The sequence below is a fragment of the Hyalella azteca genome, unplaced genomic scaffold, assembly GCF_000764305.2.
Source record: "Hyalella azteca isolate HAZT.00-mixed unplaced genomic scaffold, Hazt_2.0.2 contig6088, whole genome shotgun sequence".
Taxonomy (NCBI): Eukaryota; Metazoa; Arthropoda; class Malacostraca; order Amphipoda; family Hyalellidae; genus Hyalella; species Hyalella azteca.
The window spans coordinates 45,848-64,709 of NW_025936257.1; the positions used below are offsets into that span (position 1 = coordinate 45,848).

The 18,862-nt window shown below is 39.1% G+C and overlaps 2 protein-coding genes and 1 long non-coding RNA gene across 4 annotated transcripts; 2 read left to right on the forward strand and 1 right to left on the reverse strand.

Annotated features, from left to right (window-relative positions):
- Nucleotides 1-262: 262 nt before the first annotated feature.
- On the reverse strand, nucleotides 263-3,825 carry LOC108665753. 2 transcript variants are annotated; one of them, XM_018152547.2, is made up of 6 exons: nucleotides 3,734-3,825; nucleotides 3,383-3,530; nucleotides 2,634-2,733; nucleotides 2,168-2,355; nucleotides 1,178-1,271; nucleotides 263-536 (listed from the first exon to the last, which is right to left on the reverse strand). In XM_018152547.2, the coding sequence occupies exons 1-6, from the start codon at nucleotides 3,786-3,788 to the stop codon at nucleotides 426-428; spliced, it is 696 nt and encodes a 231-aa protein (XP_018008036.1). In that variant the 5' UTR covers nucleotides 3,789-3,825; the 3' UTR covers nucleotides 263-425. The 2 variants fall into 2 exon arrangements, with proteins under 2 accessions (XP_018008036.1, XP_018008035.1); XM_018152546.2 differs by having other exon boundaries at nucleotides 2,168-2,352; nucleotides 2,631-2,733.
- Nucleotides 3,826-5,703: 1,878 nt separating this feature from the next.
- LOC108665751 lies at nucleotides 5,704-7,038 on the forward strand. The gene is made up of 2 exons (XR_001930461.2): nucleotides 5,704-5,778; nucleotides 6,554-7,038. It is a non-coding gene; the product is annotated as an uncharacterized LOC108665751 (long non-coding RNA).
- A 5,811-nt stretch (nucleotides 7,039-12,849) lies between these two features.
- Nucleotides 12,850-16,424, forward strand: LOC108665752. Its single transcript, XM_018152544.2, has 4 exons — nucleotides 12,850-12,900; nucleotides 13,908-14,097; nucleotides 14,431-14,933; nucleotides 15,899-16,424. Exons 2-4 carry the CDS (start codon nucleotides 13,944-13,946, stop codon nucleotides 16,178-16,180), a joined length of 939 nt encoding a protein of 312 aa, XP_018008033.1. The 5' UTR covers nucleotides 12,850-12,900; nucleotides 13,908-13,943; the 3' UTR covers nucleotides 16,181-16,424.
- Nucleotides 16,425-18,862: the final 2,438 nt, after the last annotated feature.

Sequence of the window (18,862 nt, forward strand, 5' to 3'; positions counted from 1 at the left end):
GCCTCCTAACCCATTGTCACGGACGACTGGCCTGCCGGAGGCAAAGAACGCGGCGCACCTACATGGAAGCGATCATCAGAACTGCATTGGAGGACCTCAAGGTTTAAGATGAACGTTCACTGGTCAAAACGACTGTGATTAACAATTTTATTTTGAGTACAATGTGATAAATTCTTATGTAATTGATGCTCTAGAATGACAGACTTTATTAACAATTTTATTTTGAGTATAATGTGATAAATTCTTATGTAATTGACAGTGAACATCACGCATGACTGTTCAGCACACGTATACAGCCTACATGCGTGCAGTGAACATCACGCATGACTGTTCAGTTGCTGGCATCTTGACCGCCGCGTTCACCGCCGGGATGGCCCAGGTTCACCGCCGGGATGGCTCAGGTTCACCGCCGGGATGGCCCAGGTTCACCGCCGGGATGGCGCAGGTTCACCGCCGGGATGGCCCAGCACGCGCTCGCTGAGGCAGCCTCGCGCCACGGACCTGATGGAGTTGTCGGGCAGGCCGAGCTCGTCCATCTGTAGGGGCGTTGTATATTACTTGTATGGGTTGTTCTGTGCGATATATGCATAATTATTATAAATTAATATTAGATGGCAGAATTTACTTGTTTACACACATGCGACCGATGACCAGAGAATTCGTTGAAATATATAATTATTATAAACGCTACAACTGTATAAATGCATGTACTACATTTACATGCATTTTTATATCAAATGCCTGTACAACATTCAAATCGATTAAAGGGACGGAAACAGGATATGAAAATTGTCGGGCTACAAATTCTGAGGATATATTAATCCAGAAATGGGCACTTCTGATATTTTAACCCAAATAATCTACTGAATGCCTGCAGAGCACGGAAAATGCAGTGACGATCATATAGCAGACCATCTAATGTGCTCGAGGCGAACATATTGCAATGAAAAGCAATTAAGGTAACAAAAGACGATTTTCTAAACTTGCTCAGGGAAGACACTTGCTGACAGTTAAAAGTTATGTAAAATAGTTCATATTATGCACAGAGCGAGGCTTTGCAAGTCATCAAGCATTCATCATTGTGAACGCTATGCATGATATCTTACAGTTAGGAAGTATGAACGCTATGTATGATCCTTGCAGTTAAGAAGCGTGAACGCTATGTATGATATCTTACATTTAAGAAGTATGTGGTATCAAAAGATATGACACCGTCCGTGAAATGCTTATCCGCGTACACGCACAAGCTGGACCCCGTAAAGTCGACGCCGCTGTTGGTAAAGCATTTCATTAGTGAAGCATCACTGGGCAGGCCAGGATGAACCTCTCACATTGAGCTCATAAGCTAGAGCTTGGATATTGATCACTTTCTATCAAAGACTAGGAAGCAATGACGCAAAATAACAATTGAGCGAATGGGCGAACAAGTTTTCTCCAGCTTTGCTCCCTATATATCAATATAAAGTTTTATGCATTGACTATTCCATACGTTACCCTATATACCCTTGACTATTCCTATACGTTATCATATCTTGTTTATGTACGAGTTTAAAAATTTTTAAAATCAGTTCAGTCCAGTTTGAAGCATTATTTTCTAAACCTGTTCCTCTATTTTTCTGCGTATTTCATTTGATCGAGTTTCCATCAGGCTTCACGGAATAAAACTAGCTTCACTAAATATATGATTTCAAACTATAGCATTGGACATAATGTCCCAGAAATAAGTTTTTATTTGAAAATTAATTTACAATTTGCGTACCATTTCTGCAATTAGAAGCTTGACTGAAGTAAGTAACACGTTTAAAATTTGCTTCTCCGAAACTACACCGAATAATAATACATGTTAGCCTCGTATGTGACAAGAAGACGTAATAACTTACTTGCTTTCTAAACCTTTTATTCACAAGAGCTATTCAAATAAGATATATTAATTAGTCTCGCGATATGAATATAAACATTATCTAAAATATTAATATCCGAACTTCAGCGCAAGAAAGTTCAGTAGTTACCTATGAAATAAGCACATAATAATTGGTCGTACAATTTTCGTTGCTTCAACGGAAAGGTTTTGAAAACGAATTTCCATCTGATTTTTTCTTGAATACTGAATTAAATTATTTGTATCATTTGCAAAAGCCTTTTCCAAATCAAAGTTGCAATGACTCACGTGAAGAACGTCCATGCCGCCTGTCCGGTCACGACGAGCGACGAGACGGCCTTATCCAGTTCACCTAAATTGCCAGCGTTTGTATTGCCCCTGAACTCCTTGCCCCTGAAGTACGTCCCCTCGTATAGGTTGTAGTAGTCGTCGTTGAGGCCGTACGGACTTCCTGCGTACCTCACCGACGATATCTGCATGAGAGCAACACAGTCTTCTGGAACGAACTTCACCTCAAACTTTAGGCGTAAAGAAAAACTTGCTTATTGCTCGTATTGTTGGAAAAATTAGACCAAATTGAACATACATGGGACGCTTACATGGAATAATTTCGTGGCAAGCCAAAATTATATCTATAATAAATGTATTACTGGTCGTGCTGCAAAAAATGCACACTTATTCTCTAGATTGGCATATCATTAATTATATAACACATCTAAAGGGACTTCCAGCTTAGCTCTGTTGTTCTCACCGCGTTCGTGCAGCTAGTGTTCCAACAGAATCCCACTCCCCGCCATAGACATGCAGCTTGAGTCATGTTTGGGTCATAGTTCACGGCGTCGTAGGCATGCCATCTAAGATTTGTATTCGCATTATTCCATGATATACTGTCTAATTAGGACGCATTTATTTTTCTCTTGACGAGATATGTGAGCGTGAGATATGCTTTGCTACCTAGACCGGTTTTCTGCGAATCTTATTCGTGCTATGTTTCCGTTCAATTAGTAACAAAATGTTGAAAACAAGAACATTTCATTTTATTGATAAGAACAATGTTTTGGGGGGTTCATTATTAGTTACTGTTTCAGTATTGTTGTGAGCAGATAGGCAGAATAAGCACTTTACAATGAAATGCTTTCTTCATTCCTACAATCAGCTCAACATGAAGGATTTCACAGTCACAAAATTTTGCTGGATTAATTGGTTATTAAAAAAGTTTCATTGTTTGCATTGGAATATGGATAACAAGAGAAGTTTGTTGGTCTACTGAAAACAAAATAATAAAGAAAAATAGCCCTATTTCGTACTGCTGCACATAAATGACCGAACTTGATCGCATCCGTCAATAATTTCAATATTTGCATCATTTATATCTGGTTATTCCAGAGAACATTGCATATGTTCATTAACACTGAGACGTAATAATAATTCGTACAATTTTGTATTCTAAAAAATCGCTAACTTTTTGACACTAATTCGTCATAATTCGTTAAGTTCACTCACTGTCCCGTAATACAGAGGCTTTCGATGGAATTGTCCATCTGCACGACGCTGAGGTCGGGCGTGTACTCGGTGAACTGGTAGTGGGCGCCGGTGAAGTTGAGGCCGTCGTAACCTGTCAGGTACCGGGAATCATCTCCTCTGACAACTCCTGCGATGTAAGAAAAATAATGCTTAATTACATGATTTAAAGAGGATCATCTTTCATCAGGGCATAGCAAATAAGATTATATACGATGAAATAAAATGAAAAATACTATTGGTCGAGTTAAAAAACTAACTTGTGTCATAGTACAAAAAGTACATAGTATCGTTGTTGATAAAATAAAGAATTATGAAAAAATTAGCTATTACCTTTTTCACTTGTAATAAATAAAACTAAACAGTACCATAACTTCATAGTCCTCATTTTTGCTCTATTAAGAAAGTCAAGCGAACGCTCTAAGTCTCGAAGTGTTTTGCAAATCGTTCTATACTCACCTATCGTTAATATAGTTCTTTGTTGAGTGTGCAGATGTCACAAGTCTCACGAGGTGGGAAATTATCGACCTTGGCATCATGTTAGGGACTGATCACTTCAACTTTAGTCAATAATTTGGCTTTTCTTACATCCACATGCTGCTACTAAAATAACAAACTCTACTGTTCAATGGTAATATTGTGCTCTTTATTTTTAGGGGTTTTGGGGGGGATTCCTACTCACGTTGCCTAGACTCTCCACTTGCCCTCAGTCTATGCGGTTATGTTGCAAGAGGTCACGTTAGTTTTAAGTAGAGAGTAGGAGCGACGTGAGTTGGAGACCCCCTAGAGTGGAAAAAAAGGATAAGAGTTCACTAGTAATTGAGAGGAAGAGTTTACTCAGCAAAATACCATTGAAAAATAATTCTTGGATCTTCATTTTCTGTAGGAGGGATTACTTTCCGTTGCTGGACCGCGGGTTTGCAATGCCTCCATGGGAGAGCTGAGAAATGTTAATTATACTCAAAAGGCCTTTAAGACGACTCCAACAAATTCCTGAGCACCTTATCGACCACCTCTGCCCATGCGCCAGCTAGAGTCAAACATAAGCCTTGCAAACCATCTTGCCCGATGCAGGGCAGTTCCACTTTTGTTATAATATCCTGCCTCCCGCAACTTATTGTCACGGACGACTGGTCTACCTGTGGCAAAGAACGCTGAGCACCTGCGAGGTAGTGAAGGGAAACGATCATCTGAACTGCATTGGAGGACCTCAAGGTTTAAGATGAACGTTCGCTGATCAAAACGACTGAAATTAAGGCTTTATATACAATTTTACTTTAAGTACAATATAAGAAATTCATATGTAATTGATGAACTAGAATGACTAAATGGACGGGAGTGAAGAAATTTTATTTTTTCCTTCCTAACACAAATTTTGACTTGAATAACTCAGTTCAACTTATTGAAAATGAATTTAATAGCTCGTCTTACGGACCGTGGTAGCAAGAGTGCCTGTCAGGCATTACGGCTTGCCTGTCATCTGATGTGCGGTCAGATGTTAGGGACCTGATAACTTAATTTAGATAAGTTATTTTTAATACGACATACGATAGCACGCGTATCATGATGCTCTCTGCATCATGATGCAACACTCGTTTCATGATACAACACGCGTATCATGATGCTCTCTACTTCATGATGCAACACGCGTATCTTGATGCTACACGCGTTTCATGATGCAACACGCGTATCATGATGCAACACGCGTATCATGATGCAACACGCGTATCATGATGCAACACGAGTATCATGATGCATCACGCGTATCATGATGCAACACGCGTATCATGATGCAACACGCGTATCATGATGCAACACGCGTATCATGATGCAACAAACGTATCACGATGCAACACGCGTATCTTGATGCAACACGCGTATCATGATGCAACAAACGTATCATGATGCAACACGCGTATCATGATGCAACAAACGTATCATGATGCAACACGCGTATCATGATGCAACACGCGTATCATGATGTATCATGAGTATCACGATGCATAACATTTTTTCTACTATGATCGCTAACGATATTTTCTGTCCATTTATCCAGCATATCAGAAGTCAACCTAAAAATATTTTGGTTCATTTGTGCAAGCAACTTACAATCACGATTTCATCTCAGACATCATCAATATATAATTATGAGACACATTATTTTCCATTCTCAATTTAAATTATGCATAATTCCTTACATCTGACCACAAAGAAGCATCTGTTCACTTCTAAGCAGGAGGGCCTCAACCGCCAGCCCGTTGCTCGGTACGTTCTATGCCCCGACATTGACTTATAAACCGAGCCCGTGGCTGGCATGGCTTCAGTGCGCGTCGAGCTTCGGTGAAGTTTGTACGTAGTTAAGCGTCCATATCGAATTGGTAAGTCTGCCTCACTGCAAAGTCTGATTGTTATTTCGATGTCATGAGTGATTAGTATGTTTATCAGACGATCAATGTTTACGAGATGATCGTGGTTTATTGATGATTTAATGCATTGAGTCGTAATGGACCTTTATTGGCATAATGTTATGTTAATTTATGGTGACGAAATCATTACCTCTAAATTTACTAATTTAATGACTCAAGTTTCAGTCTGAAACCAAACCACGAGGCCCTTTTGCCTGTTCAATTTTGTTGTAAATTTATTTGTTTTATACCAACTTGAGTTGAGGGAAAATTAGAAAATGAGGGCACAGAGGGTACGTTTCCGGAAGGTAAACAGAGAGAAAAAGCTTATTCAGAGGGTACGTATACAGCTTATACAGAGGGTACGCATACAGCTTACACAGAGGGTACATATCGCTTCACCGAAGTGGAAAAATTGTGTCCACTATAATTAAATTCATCATTTCTTTAATATCGTCAAAACGATGATGACAGTAAAAGTTTGCCGATATAAAGTTCACTGCCAGCCGTTTTCTCGCAGTGCAGGCGACCTCAGAGTAGCAAGCACCGGAGTGACACACGTGACAGTAACATGCGTGGAGAGACTAAATATTTTCCCATAAAGTATAAAGTAAAATGTTACACGTATAGAAGATGGTATTCAGAAGTTCTTCCCTTCCTCACGCACTATATGAATGTTTCACGTCCGTTTTCTATGCTTGTATTCATTTCGTCTATTTTCCTAAACCTCCCTTCCATCCCTCCACAGGAAGTAACGTCCACGCCATCGTCATGTTCGGGTCACGCATCGGGACGTCGAAGTCAAACCTGAGCGGCAGCAGCGACTCGGAGCTCAAGAACGTCAAGATCGTCAGCGGCGCGCAAGGTTTCGTCGTCGACATCGAAGACGCGAGTTTCTCTGTTGGCGGGGACGGCGACAAGAAGCAGGGCACGTCCAACAACAATGGCGGACAAAGGAAACTCAAACAAGGCAAATAAAAAGAATTTGCTGGCAAAACCGAACTGGTAGTTTGTTGTTTTGAGCCCATGATAGAGCAAGATTTTTGTTAGGTTGCATTTGTTGAAAAATATGGTGCTTAACATAGAATTTTTGAGATGTAACTTTTCGGTTCCAACGTCAGACCAATTTCGTAAGTTTTTCAGGTATCTATTAATTCAAGTTTGTTCTCAGCCAAAAAAATTGATAAGGTCAATTTAACTGTACTCCTACGAACTCATCGGATATTGCATTTTTAATCACCATTCCTCATGAAAATATTTTTTTAAGTGAATAAAGAACATTGTTGGATTTGTGTACTTCATTTCTCCCTTTTCACGGAAGGAAATATTTTCGTGGAAGTAATTTTCAAAAACATTTATTTCCGCTGAAAAGCACAATGTTTTTTTTTTCTTCTGAAAAAAGAAACATTCGCACTGAGCGAATGAATGTCATGGAAAATCTTTCAAGTTTGTTCATGGGGAAACGTCATGGGAAACACCCGCTAAAAATTGGAAGCAGTAAAACTGCTAATATTTTTGAAAACTATGAAAATAGTTCTATCAATGCTGTGGTATTAATAATTGAAGAAAATCTTACGCGCGTGTCTTAATAAATTACGCACTATCATAGTGACCGAAAATGCCTCGTTATACCAACAACTTGCCAGATACCGCAATACTCCAGCCTAGCGCTGACTTATACTGCAAGCTGCAGTAGCAACATTTTAATAATAATAGATAAATTCAGCCCAGGTGAGAGTATTGTGTTTAAGCTGCTCGGTACTGAATATTAAGAAAAAGCATAACATGTTGGTTGCAGTTTGTTTTCCTTCGTCGGGTAAAACTTAATATGCGTACAACTACAGCAGTCCTTCACAAACCCCCAAGACGCAACGCATATTGAAAATACATTATTTTCAAAACTCATAAGATCAGTACGTTTAAATGAAGCAAGAAGTTATAGGATAGTTGGGGTAATCATAATAAATAATGAAGGCTGTAATAACACATTCATATGGAACACAATTAAGCTATGACACCACGATACGGTAATCTAGTATATGTTGTTGACTGTCATTTCTGTCATGATGGAAATCAAAGTGATTTTTCTTTTTCAACAGATGGGAATAACTCTCTTGACTAATAAAGAAATGGATGTAAATACTTGAACGTTATTTTTAAATTGGTTCGACCAATGAATTTCTCGTGACAGCGAACTGATGGCGCGGTTTACGAGAGCAGGAATAGTTAGCTTAATTCTTTTCATTTGACGGTTACACAAAGACTATTCTATCAGATCCCAGATTACAAAGATATTACTACGATTGTATTATGTAGCGATGAATGTCTGTGAGAATCAGAATTTTAAAATAGTTCAGCGTATTTACATAACCAATTCAATACGCTCGAGGAGTTCTGAATACAAACACTTGTACTTCAATCCCTGGTAATGAATCCATATTGCATCGATTGCTCAGCAAACAGAATGAAGTTACTATCGTAATTATTTGTGAATTTATAGTGTGTCACACATATTGCCGACCACTTAAATTTGCGTATTGGTTACGCTGTGGTACATAACTACATCATATTTCCAACGTTACTCGTGGTCGTGCTTATGAATGACTCCATCGCGTCGGCCATTTCCAACACTACCAAGGCCTATATACTTTAAAAAAAAAGTTAAGAGACCGTAAGTTCATCAGCCACACTGTTAGAAAAATTACCGTTAACGGTATTACCGGCGTTTCAGTGGCCGGTCGGCACGTGAAAAGAAACACCGTTTCACCGTTTTTATTCTAATTTAACACCAGAAATCCGTAAAACATATGATAAAAACGGCGAAACAGTTTATTTTCACGGGGCGACCGGCCACTAGGACGCCGGTGGGACCGTTTTTTCACCGTTTTTTCTAACAGTGCAATCATTGACAGCCTTTCAAGCAAAATCCACCAATCATAGGCAAGAAAATCGAGCGTACGTACTTACTTTCACGTATTTAGCGAGTTTTAAAAGTATGGCCCCAAGTCTTCTTCGCCAAGAGCACTTACCCTGTCCATTCATGCATTTGCATTATTCTTTGCCATGCAGAGGACCCTGTAAGTATTTTTCAAACATCCTGTACTCAAGTCAAAAATGGGATGTTCAATTTCTGGCCGGTCAGATAATCCGTTATAATGGTATTGTTAAAACAAATTACTTATTCAGTAAACATGCACGTCAACCCGACGTTGCTCGAGATAGACTTCAAAAATTAAATCTGATAAATATTGATATTTTCAAAACTGAGGTAATGATAATATAGCAATGAGCCTTTAGGACCCACATTGAACATAGATTTTTCTACTTAACATTCATATCTAACTTTTAGGAAATTTTTGTTTCGCATGTAGTGAATAAAATGTAACTTCACAGCATGAAGATATTTTTTATGATACAGCACCGTCATTCCCTACGGCTCGCAACACCCCATCATTCCCTACGGCTCGACATAGATATACGCGCTCGAATATCCCCGATGTATTTCCAACACCAGGCTCCATACAAGTAAAAACATGCACACAACTTTCTGTGTTTATTTTTCAATTGAGATTCTGAATGTTAAATTAGAATTCACTATACTTCACAAAGAGAGTTAAACGGAAACCCTGCTCGTGTGTGGTTCAACAAGACATTATTTAATTTATTTATTTATTTAACACGGCCTTCCGCGTGGAAATTATAGACGGCATTCATGGATCTCAGTTATTGTCTATGCAGAGTTAGGCGTGGCTAACCATGACAGCTACAACTTCCTAATGCTATATTACTTGCGTCTTTGGATGCTGGTATTGTGGACACCATCGAGACATTCAGGCCATGGGCGAGCAGATGTCTTCTTGTGGTGAGGCGCTGTATCTATGCTACCATCATTTTCATTACAGGCGTTGTTTATAATGGGGAATGCCGACTCGGTTACCCCTCTACGTTTGGTTAGAATTCGGTTTTATTCTTTTATTCATCATATATACAAAGCTGATCCAACCAGCTATTCCTTCAGAAACTAAAACAAATGCGGAGGCCAGGCGTGTGTAAATTGTTTCCTCCCTCAAGCTTCGATTCGAGCTGTTATAGACAGCAAGAAACTAAACTTGAAAAACTCGTAAACCGCAAATTTAATAAATTTTCATGTTAAAAATCACCGTTTCTCCTATGAGTCTCCTAGAATCGCTTATAAGTTTGATGCCACTTTCCATTTATGATGATTTCATTCACGACGATATTTTATCTCCACTGTAGATATTTTATCAAGTCGAATCTATATCTATATCTTTACTACTCATTCAAAGTAAGTCAATAAATTAAATATTGCATATTTGTCTTCATTCGTTAGCAGAATCCATCCTAATACGGAGTAAACCATTTTCGCTGTATCGTCTCATCTTTACCTCGCTATCATAGCCTGGCATTTCCTCAAGAGCTGTTGCCATGCAGCCAAAGTATTGCAGCAGGATAGACCCAAGCATCGCTTATTTTATCTCTGTAGCATATTTCTTGAAGCTGCCAGGCACTGAACGAACTAGGCAGCTCAGCTACAGCGTCACAAGAGGTGCGTATCCTGATGCAAGATGTGCGTATCCTGATGCAAGAAACAAGTTGCTGCTAGCATCCTTGAGTGGATTAAGCTACAGAAGCCTGTAGTTTGGTATCCATGCTACATTGAGTGCCTATTTCGAGGCGCACGGGACTTTGTCGCGCCGTCCTGAAAAATTTGAAAAGTTCAACTTACTGTCACGGCAAATCTATCTCCTCCTACAGTTTTCAAGCTACAGCAATGAGACATATACCATTCGATTCGTAAAGATCATACCTATCGACCCTAACATCACTTTTTTTAATTTTTGTCTGGTTCGTTTTTTATATGGGGAAGAATGGGGGGGAGGGGTGAAAAATGTAAAAAATGGTAAAAAACGCCATAAAAAAAACTAGGTGGAAAATGAAAAAATTGATGTTAGAGTCGATAGATATGGTCTTTACGAATCGAATGATACGTGTCTCAATGTTGTAGGATGATATTTGTGGGAGGAGATAGATTTTCTGAAGTACCCCTTTTTAGCCATTTTCTATGAATTTCACGTTTTCTATCAATTTTTTCGAAAAATACATAGGAGCAAAATGTTTTTTTTACCTTTTACGTATGTATGTGAAGTTTCATGATAATCGGATAATAACTGTAGAAGTTTTTCCGGAGGGTAGCCGGTCCCCTTAAGGCAGAAATATGGCATGCTTCACTTGAATAACTTCTATACAAATATATAAGCAAAATCTAAGAGCGCATTGATGAATGCTTAGGATCGGCGAATATGAATATCAGGAGGGTGCATGAATGACCATCGGCGAGAATGATTTGAATTCGTTGTTGGCGGAAATGATGTTGCGAAAACAGACCTAAATCTCGTGTAGAATTTGGGAAAATAAAACAAGATTTGCAAAGAATTGTTAATGTTTGAATTGTTAATTAATGTATACTATGTAGGAGTCAAACAAAACCTCGAGCTATACAGATATGAGTACTGTTCTCAGCTACGCCAAAGTAGTTCAATGACTATATGATTTTTATTTTTTTCGTTTCAGCGTAACAGAAGCTCGTTAGTGATGTATCAAATTTGACCCAAAAAAGTCATCAATTGTCATTAGTGCACAGCACAAAAAAACGTCATCAATACCAACAATGAGACAATTTAAATCATTTATACAATATTTCATTATTATGCCATAACCTATCGCTTCAATGTTTCGAGTGATAACATAAGCGACCGTAATACCTCAGCTGATAGCGTGGCATATATATATCTTCTTTTTACTTCTTATAAATAAAAACCTATGTTTTTCACCATCAAAAAGCATTCAGCATCGCGTTTTTGTTCCTAGATTGACCAAACTCGAACACACTCGTGAGTGTGAACAAACGACACATTGTGTTTGCAGTCATATTGCTGCCCGCAATATCTTGAAGCTTAGCGCTCAGTGAACTTGTTTCTGTTGCTTTTTGCTGTTGTTTGTTGCTGTTGTTTGTTGCTGCTGTTGTTTGTTGCTGTTATTTGTTGCTGTTGTTTTGTGCTGTTGTTTGTAGCTGTTGCTTGTTGCTGTTGTTTGGTGCTGTTGTTTGTTGCTGCTGTTGTTTGCTGCTGTTGTTTGTTGTTGTTGTTTGTTACTGTTGTTTGGTGTTGTTGTTTGTTGCTGTTGTTTGGTGCTGTTGTTTGCTGTTGTTGTTTGTTGTTGTTGTTTGTTACTGTTGTTTGCTGCTACTGTTGTTTGTTGCTGTTGTTTGTTGCTGTTGATTCTTGCTGTTGTTTGTTTCTGTTGTTTGAAGCTGTTGTTTTATGCTGCTGTTTGTTGCTGTTGCTTACTGCTTTTGTTTGTTGCTTTGGTTTGGTGCTGTTGTTTGTTGCTGTTAATGCTGTTGTTTGTTGTTGTTGTAGTTTGTAGTTGTTGTTTGTTACTGTTGTTGTAGTTTGTAGTTGTTGTTTGTTACTGTTGTTGTTTGTTGCTGTTGTTTGTTGCTGTTGTTTGTTACTGTTATTTGGTGTTGTTGTTTGTTGCTGTTTTGTGCTATTGTTTGGTGCTGATGTTTTTTGCTGTTGTCTGTTGCTTGTTGCTATTGTTTGTTGCTGTTGTCTGTTGCTGTTGTTTGTTGCTGTTGTATGTTGCTGTTGTATTTTACTGCTGTTTGTTGCTGTTATTTGTTACTGTTGCCTGTTGCTGTTGTCTGTTGCTGTTGTTTGTTACTGTTGTCTGTTGTTTGTTGCTGTTGTTTGCTGCTGTTGTCTGTTGCTGTTCTCTGTTGCTTGTTGTTTCCCTAGATTATTTATGCTGGGAACTATTCAGTACCGTTCATGCCGTGAGTTTAACTGGTGCAAATAGATCATTAGTTGATGATCTGAGCCACCTCCAGTCTATTATTGCCAAAAAGCTATTAGGTATCAATTGTAAGCAGGACATAGATGAAAAACATGATACTGTTCTCAATAGAGGGTAATAACACTCACCAGTTACCTCACCATGAGCCGCAGATCATCAGTCAACCGTCAGCGTTGCTGGAGGAAGGTTCTCAGCTCTATGACTGCGCCACACTTGGTGAGCCCAGTTGTTACAATGGAAGTAAATCTAAACTTACTGAAAATTGTCAAACTAAAATAGTTGAATAAAGTCGTGAGATCAAATTATAATATCTCCAGAGTAAATTCATTCCACAAAACAAACATCAGACTCGCGCATACGCCCATCGTAAGAATAATAGAGGATACAGTTAAAGCTTTAGTAATTAATGTAAAAAATTTTGTGATGAGGGTATCGTGGGCATCTATGAAAACGTTGAATTAATGATGAAGTTCTTTCTGGTTCTGGTTTTGAATATTTTCAATTCAAACTTTGAGAACTCAACAATTTCTCCTCTTCATAAAAGAGGTTGGTCTTCAATTTCTCATTATAAGCATTCCTGAGCTGCGTACCCTCTAGGTAAGAGGGGGAGGTGTTTTCCATGAATTTACTTCCAGAAATTAAAAAAAGACATAAATTTTTGTAGGCATTCCATACAATTTCCTTAAATTTTAATCCTCACTTTCCCTATTGATACCCTTGCTCAAGTCTTCGCATACATTTTTCAAAATTTGAATTAATCGTTGTTTGATATACGTAAAAACTAACATTTACTTAAGAATGTAAATGAACATGTCTTCTAAATTTCAAAATGAAGGCAAGTGAAATAAGGTTTAAACGAGTGTTCCCTCAATTTAGGTTTGGAAATTATTTAATTTGTTAGGAAGAATATAGTTTGTCGTATGATGATGATTAAATTGAACATAACAGCATTATTAATCTCACGGATCATCAGTCCCAAGCAACGCTGGGTTTAACCTGCTGGTTAATCCGAGCGACAGTCAATCCTGAGATTCTGGACTGTCCGAGCGGTCATCAGGCCCAACAAAATACAAAATTTCACGTCGCACTGGAATTTAATAGTTTGTCAAATATGTAAATTTGAAACATAAATTATTTTAGTTGTATATATGAGGCTACTTGAATCGCTAGTGCAAATTGTCTTATCTGTTATTTGTATCACTGAAATTACAAAATTGTGACAGATAAAACGTTCATCCGGCGAATAACTGACGTTCACGATGAGCTCTACATCCACGCGTGACGGTTGGAAGTCAACCTCGAGCGGCAGCGGCTCGGAGTCAACCGGCCTGAAGATCGTCAGCGGCGTCGACGGCTTCAGCTTCAGCGTCGAGGACTCAGACTTTACAGTCGAGGGGAGCGGCAACAGAAGCAGTGAGTGAACCTAACTGACGCACGTCTGATTCGTGCTGACTTAATTACACAAAAAAGCACACAACTATGCCGGGCTAAATGTCATTACAACAATCCTTCCCTGTCTAATTTTATCCAGGGTTGGGGAAGCGCATCAAATGCTTGTCTTTGCAATACAATCGAGTTATTGTTTTCGTTAGGCGTCAAAACCTGCCTATTTGATAACATAAGCTGCCATTCCTATTATTATTATGTCCCATTTGTATAGGTAGTTCGTTGGTGCAGTTTTGATCTTTATGAACAAGCAAGTTCATTCATTCCGTTAATAAGTTTCCTCTCCTCTATGACACGCAGGCTGCAATTCCGGCGAAAGCGGGGGAGTTTGGAGTGAACTCATCAAGTTTGACTCGATGGCTGATCACCGAGACAGAATCTATTCCATCACCCCGGCCCAATTCTACGACGCCATGGAGCAATGCTCCCAGGCGGACGGAGGTGTCCTGGATGAGGTGTTAGTTTACTACGCGCCTCTCCAAAGCGACCAGGAGAAATGGGTCAAGACCTTCCATAAGGGTAGGAACGAGGACCCCGTGGCCATTTCCCACTACTACATCGTCTTGAAGATAGGAAGAGCTTTCTGGTCAATGGATAAGTTTGATGACGGCATATTGTTTCAGCGCAGTTTATCGAAGGATGCCTTCGTGTCTACGGCGCTGAAGCAAGCAAGGATTATCGCAGGGTGTGAGTGCAAGCTTCGATGCAGCGACTCGCACTCGAGCCTTGGGAAAAGTCTGGATAGTTTCATTCGTTGGATGAAAGGATCGGACCATCTGACCAGACCATATGACTGGATTAAGGGGACCGCCCTAGCTAAAATTTGAAAATTTTGAGTTTTTCTGTTTCTTATCTCATCTTAAAGGTTGTTTTCTTGCGCATCGAACGGTATAAGTATCGTCCCTGTACGTCGAAAAATGACTTTGTGACAGCTCCTCAAAGGGAGGCGGGTTTTAGGTCCCTTAACAAAACTCTACGAGGATAAATGACGCGCTGGTCACTCCACAAAGGAAGGCCTGGCATTAAGAGGCCCGTTCACGGACGCTCCAACTCTAAACTCGGCACACTGGGCGAGAGCATTGTAAATTTCAGCGGCAGCGTCTGGCAGCGTAGTGACGTGGTCTAAGGTGCGCGAGAATAGTGAAGTATGAGCTGCACATTAATTGTGCATAGATTTTTTTAGTTACGTCGAGGTAAACATTTTCATTACTATTTAAATTCTCCCTATTTCCCGAGTTAGCGCAAAATTTCTCATCTTCACTGCAGACAGCGGCTTTTTTTCACTAATAGATGAACCGTTCGCTGCAGACAGAAGAAATTCAGTGCACTGCGAACAGTGTCCACCAGTCTATTCTGATCATTCAGGCTGTTCATGATTATTAGCAACTACGATCATTTAGTTTCTTACTGAAAAATTGACTGGCTCAAAAATACGTTTGCACATTGAAGAAATCTCCAAAACTATAGTTTAGGCTGATAAAATTATAAAAATGAGAAAAAAATGGGAAAAATAGAAAAAACGCAATAAAAAAAACTAGATGGAAAATGAAAAAAGTGATGTTAGAGTCAATAGATATGGTCTTTACGAATCGATTGATACGTGTCTCGATGTTGTAGGAAGATATTTGTGGGAGGAGATAGATTTTCTAAAGTACCCCTTTTTAGCCGTTTTCTATGAATTTCATACATTTTACGTATGTATGTGAAGTTTCATGACAATCGGATAATAACTGTAGAAGTTTTCGTATGATAGGGCGGTCCCCTTAAGAGCAACTGCCGTGACCTGTCCATAGAGTTCATGTCCCAGTTTGTTTTGAGTTCTCACGAAGCCAAAGCAAGGGAAGGTTTCAAACCACAAACAGTGATGCGCCTAATGTCGCCAACGTTTATGGGTGGCTATCTCTTCGGCGAAAGACGTGTCACGCATGTCGCAGAAACTGCGCTGGATAAGTTCACGGATGTCGCAGAAACTGCGCTGGATAAGTTCGCGGATGCCGCAGAAACGGCAATGGATAAGTTAAACGTCAGACTGCTCCACAGACGTAATTAAGGCGTCGATTTCAAACAACCGGATTTAGGTTCCTCCATAATTGTGTGCACGACGCACCGGGACACATTTGGACATCAAAAACAGGAATTCCCCTATTAAACGGCATCTATTCTATTTCCATAAAAAAAATAAATTGTATCAATTATACAATAGATAGATCAATATACCGTTTTTAAACATGTCGCTTTCTTAGACAATAATTTCTGCCAATCAATGATTTATCCAATATATCTCCTTAACAAATAATGATCGTTTATTTATGCTATATTAGCACACGATTTGACCAACTACAGGCGCTTGCAGGTGCCCGCTGGCTGACTTCAACCCTCCAATAGCTGCTCACCTACAGCGTGGCGTGGGACTGCTTAGTCCGAAACATACTATAAGGATACAATGATATAACCCGTGAATTTTGAAGTTATCTCCAAATTTGATGTAATACGCGTGTCGTGATGCGATTTTTATATTCCAAGAATTACACTCGCAGCATTATGTTAACAGCATATAACGATCTAAAACGTGCATTATATGATGCTACGCGAGTTTGAGTTTAACAGGAGTTTTGTGATGTTGACTTACTTCATACATTGCACCATCAATTATTGTAGTAATGAAACTTTTAATTTTCGATTCCTTGAAATTTTTATAAGCTTCAGGCTTGAGAGTTTGTGCATTAAAATCAAGCGTTCATCAGATGAGAGCTAAAAATTCTTGTACTTTTGTAAGAAGGAAAGTTCAGGGGATGTTTCGACATACTCACCCATTTACTAAGTTTAACATACAATTGGATGTTACGTTTCACCGTTTGCCATTGTTGTTTCGTTATTTTATCAGGCTCTGATAGGCGACGCGCGAATAGCAAAATATTGCAGTAGTTCATGCAAGCTACAACAGGATTTTGTGGTACACAAAACCACTATCTTACATGATACAGTAAGGGTTGAGAGCTCTTTGTGGTTGCAAGTGTCGCGTAGAAGGGCGAGAAATGATATTTGTTCGAAGCAACCTACATGCATGTGGATGTCGTCCCTTGTGCATTGTCGGCAAATCGTCCCTTGTGCATCTTAGAAGATCATGACAAACATGAGCGATGTCTTCTGATGAGATCAAGCCTTCTGTTTTTTTCTGTATTCAGGTGTTCGTCACATTCTGTTCTGAATTTTACATTTTATGTGCATTAATCCATCACTACATGACTGCAAAATACTGTCCATGATCAAACGTTTTTCTGTGTGCTTCACGCCCATAACTTGTGAGAAGTATGGGTGATTAAATAAGTTGCAAAAATTTGAAAATTACGAACAAAATCATGCACTTATTTGTGCGACCACTTTTAATTAATATGTGAGGCCGCCTTCCCATAACAAATGAGGGATGCTTATCATTGCCAAAAATAAAATGATTATCAGTATACGGAACCATTCAGCATTCGACATTTGACGAAGGCACAGAAACTAATTCTGCCAAATCAGCATAATTGGAAGATTTTATGTGATTGTAAATGAGAGATGTTAAATGAAATAATATCTTGCATGACAAGTTTTCGTGCATGACAAGTTTTCGTGCATGACAAAAGTTTAACATCATACAGACTTTATTTAGATTAGTTCACCTGGTTTTGAACTGCTGCGTCCATTGTGTAGCAACTAGCTAATCAATTCGTTTTGTACGGTCATTAGTTCACAAAAAATCTTACTGCCGCCATATAATTTCTTCTTTTTTACTGAATAGGGAAATCCATTGGTTCCACGTTTATCGCTTGCGGAGACTGTCATCCGAAAGAGGAAGATGACCCCCACAAGATAGTCTAAATATTAAGCAGAGTGAAGTAAACATAGAGCAGCCTTTGTCTTCAGTTTAGCAGGCAAACTCTTCGAAGACCGCGGCAGGTCAATTGCTTATCAACTGCGGTGCGGTCGAGTTATACGTATTTTTTCGATTAAGGAAGAGGCTTGAATCCTCTTTGCGATAGGTGAAACACGCATTCCCAATACCCTTTGATAAATGTGATCTACGGTAACGGTGGAAGAAGTTAGCGATAAGCGTCCCAAATTTTCATGAACGGCTCCAAAAGAATTTTTTGATCCAAAATTAATTTCTTTCGTTGGCATGGATTTTTTCTGAAGTAATGGCCGTAGAAATGGTTGTTGAAGTTGGTGTGATTACCTCGGTGTCACTAGGACGAGTGGACGTCACGGATCGAACATGTCGATTGTCGACTGCAGAAGACTCATTCGCTCGCTGGCAGATATTCTCGAAAGAGGAATCTTTCTGCTGTAAAGCTGAAAAATGAAGAAAACAAATTACTAATAGTTTTGAATAAGGATTGGTATAGAACTTCGTTTAAGGCTTGGTATACATAACGGGAAAACACACAATGCGCAATGAATTCGTTCTTGGAGAGCACAATAGTCGATGATTTTCGCAATTTTATTTCGGGTTAAATTTAGCAAAAAACTTTCACTTTTTAACTATAGTAAAGTGACTGTATTATTTACAGTAAAACTGCCCTATTAGAATAGAATAGAATAGAATAGAAGTGTCGGCGTTGAAGAAATAGGCTCATGGCCTGTTGCCGATTCTTGAACTTTTCGTGACTTGATTCACAAGGGATCCGGCCTTTGGAACCCGATCTTTCCATAACTGACGATTGATTGAGATAGCTGCTGGACTTATTGCCTG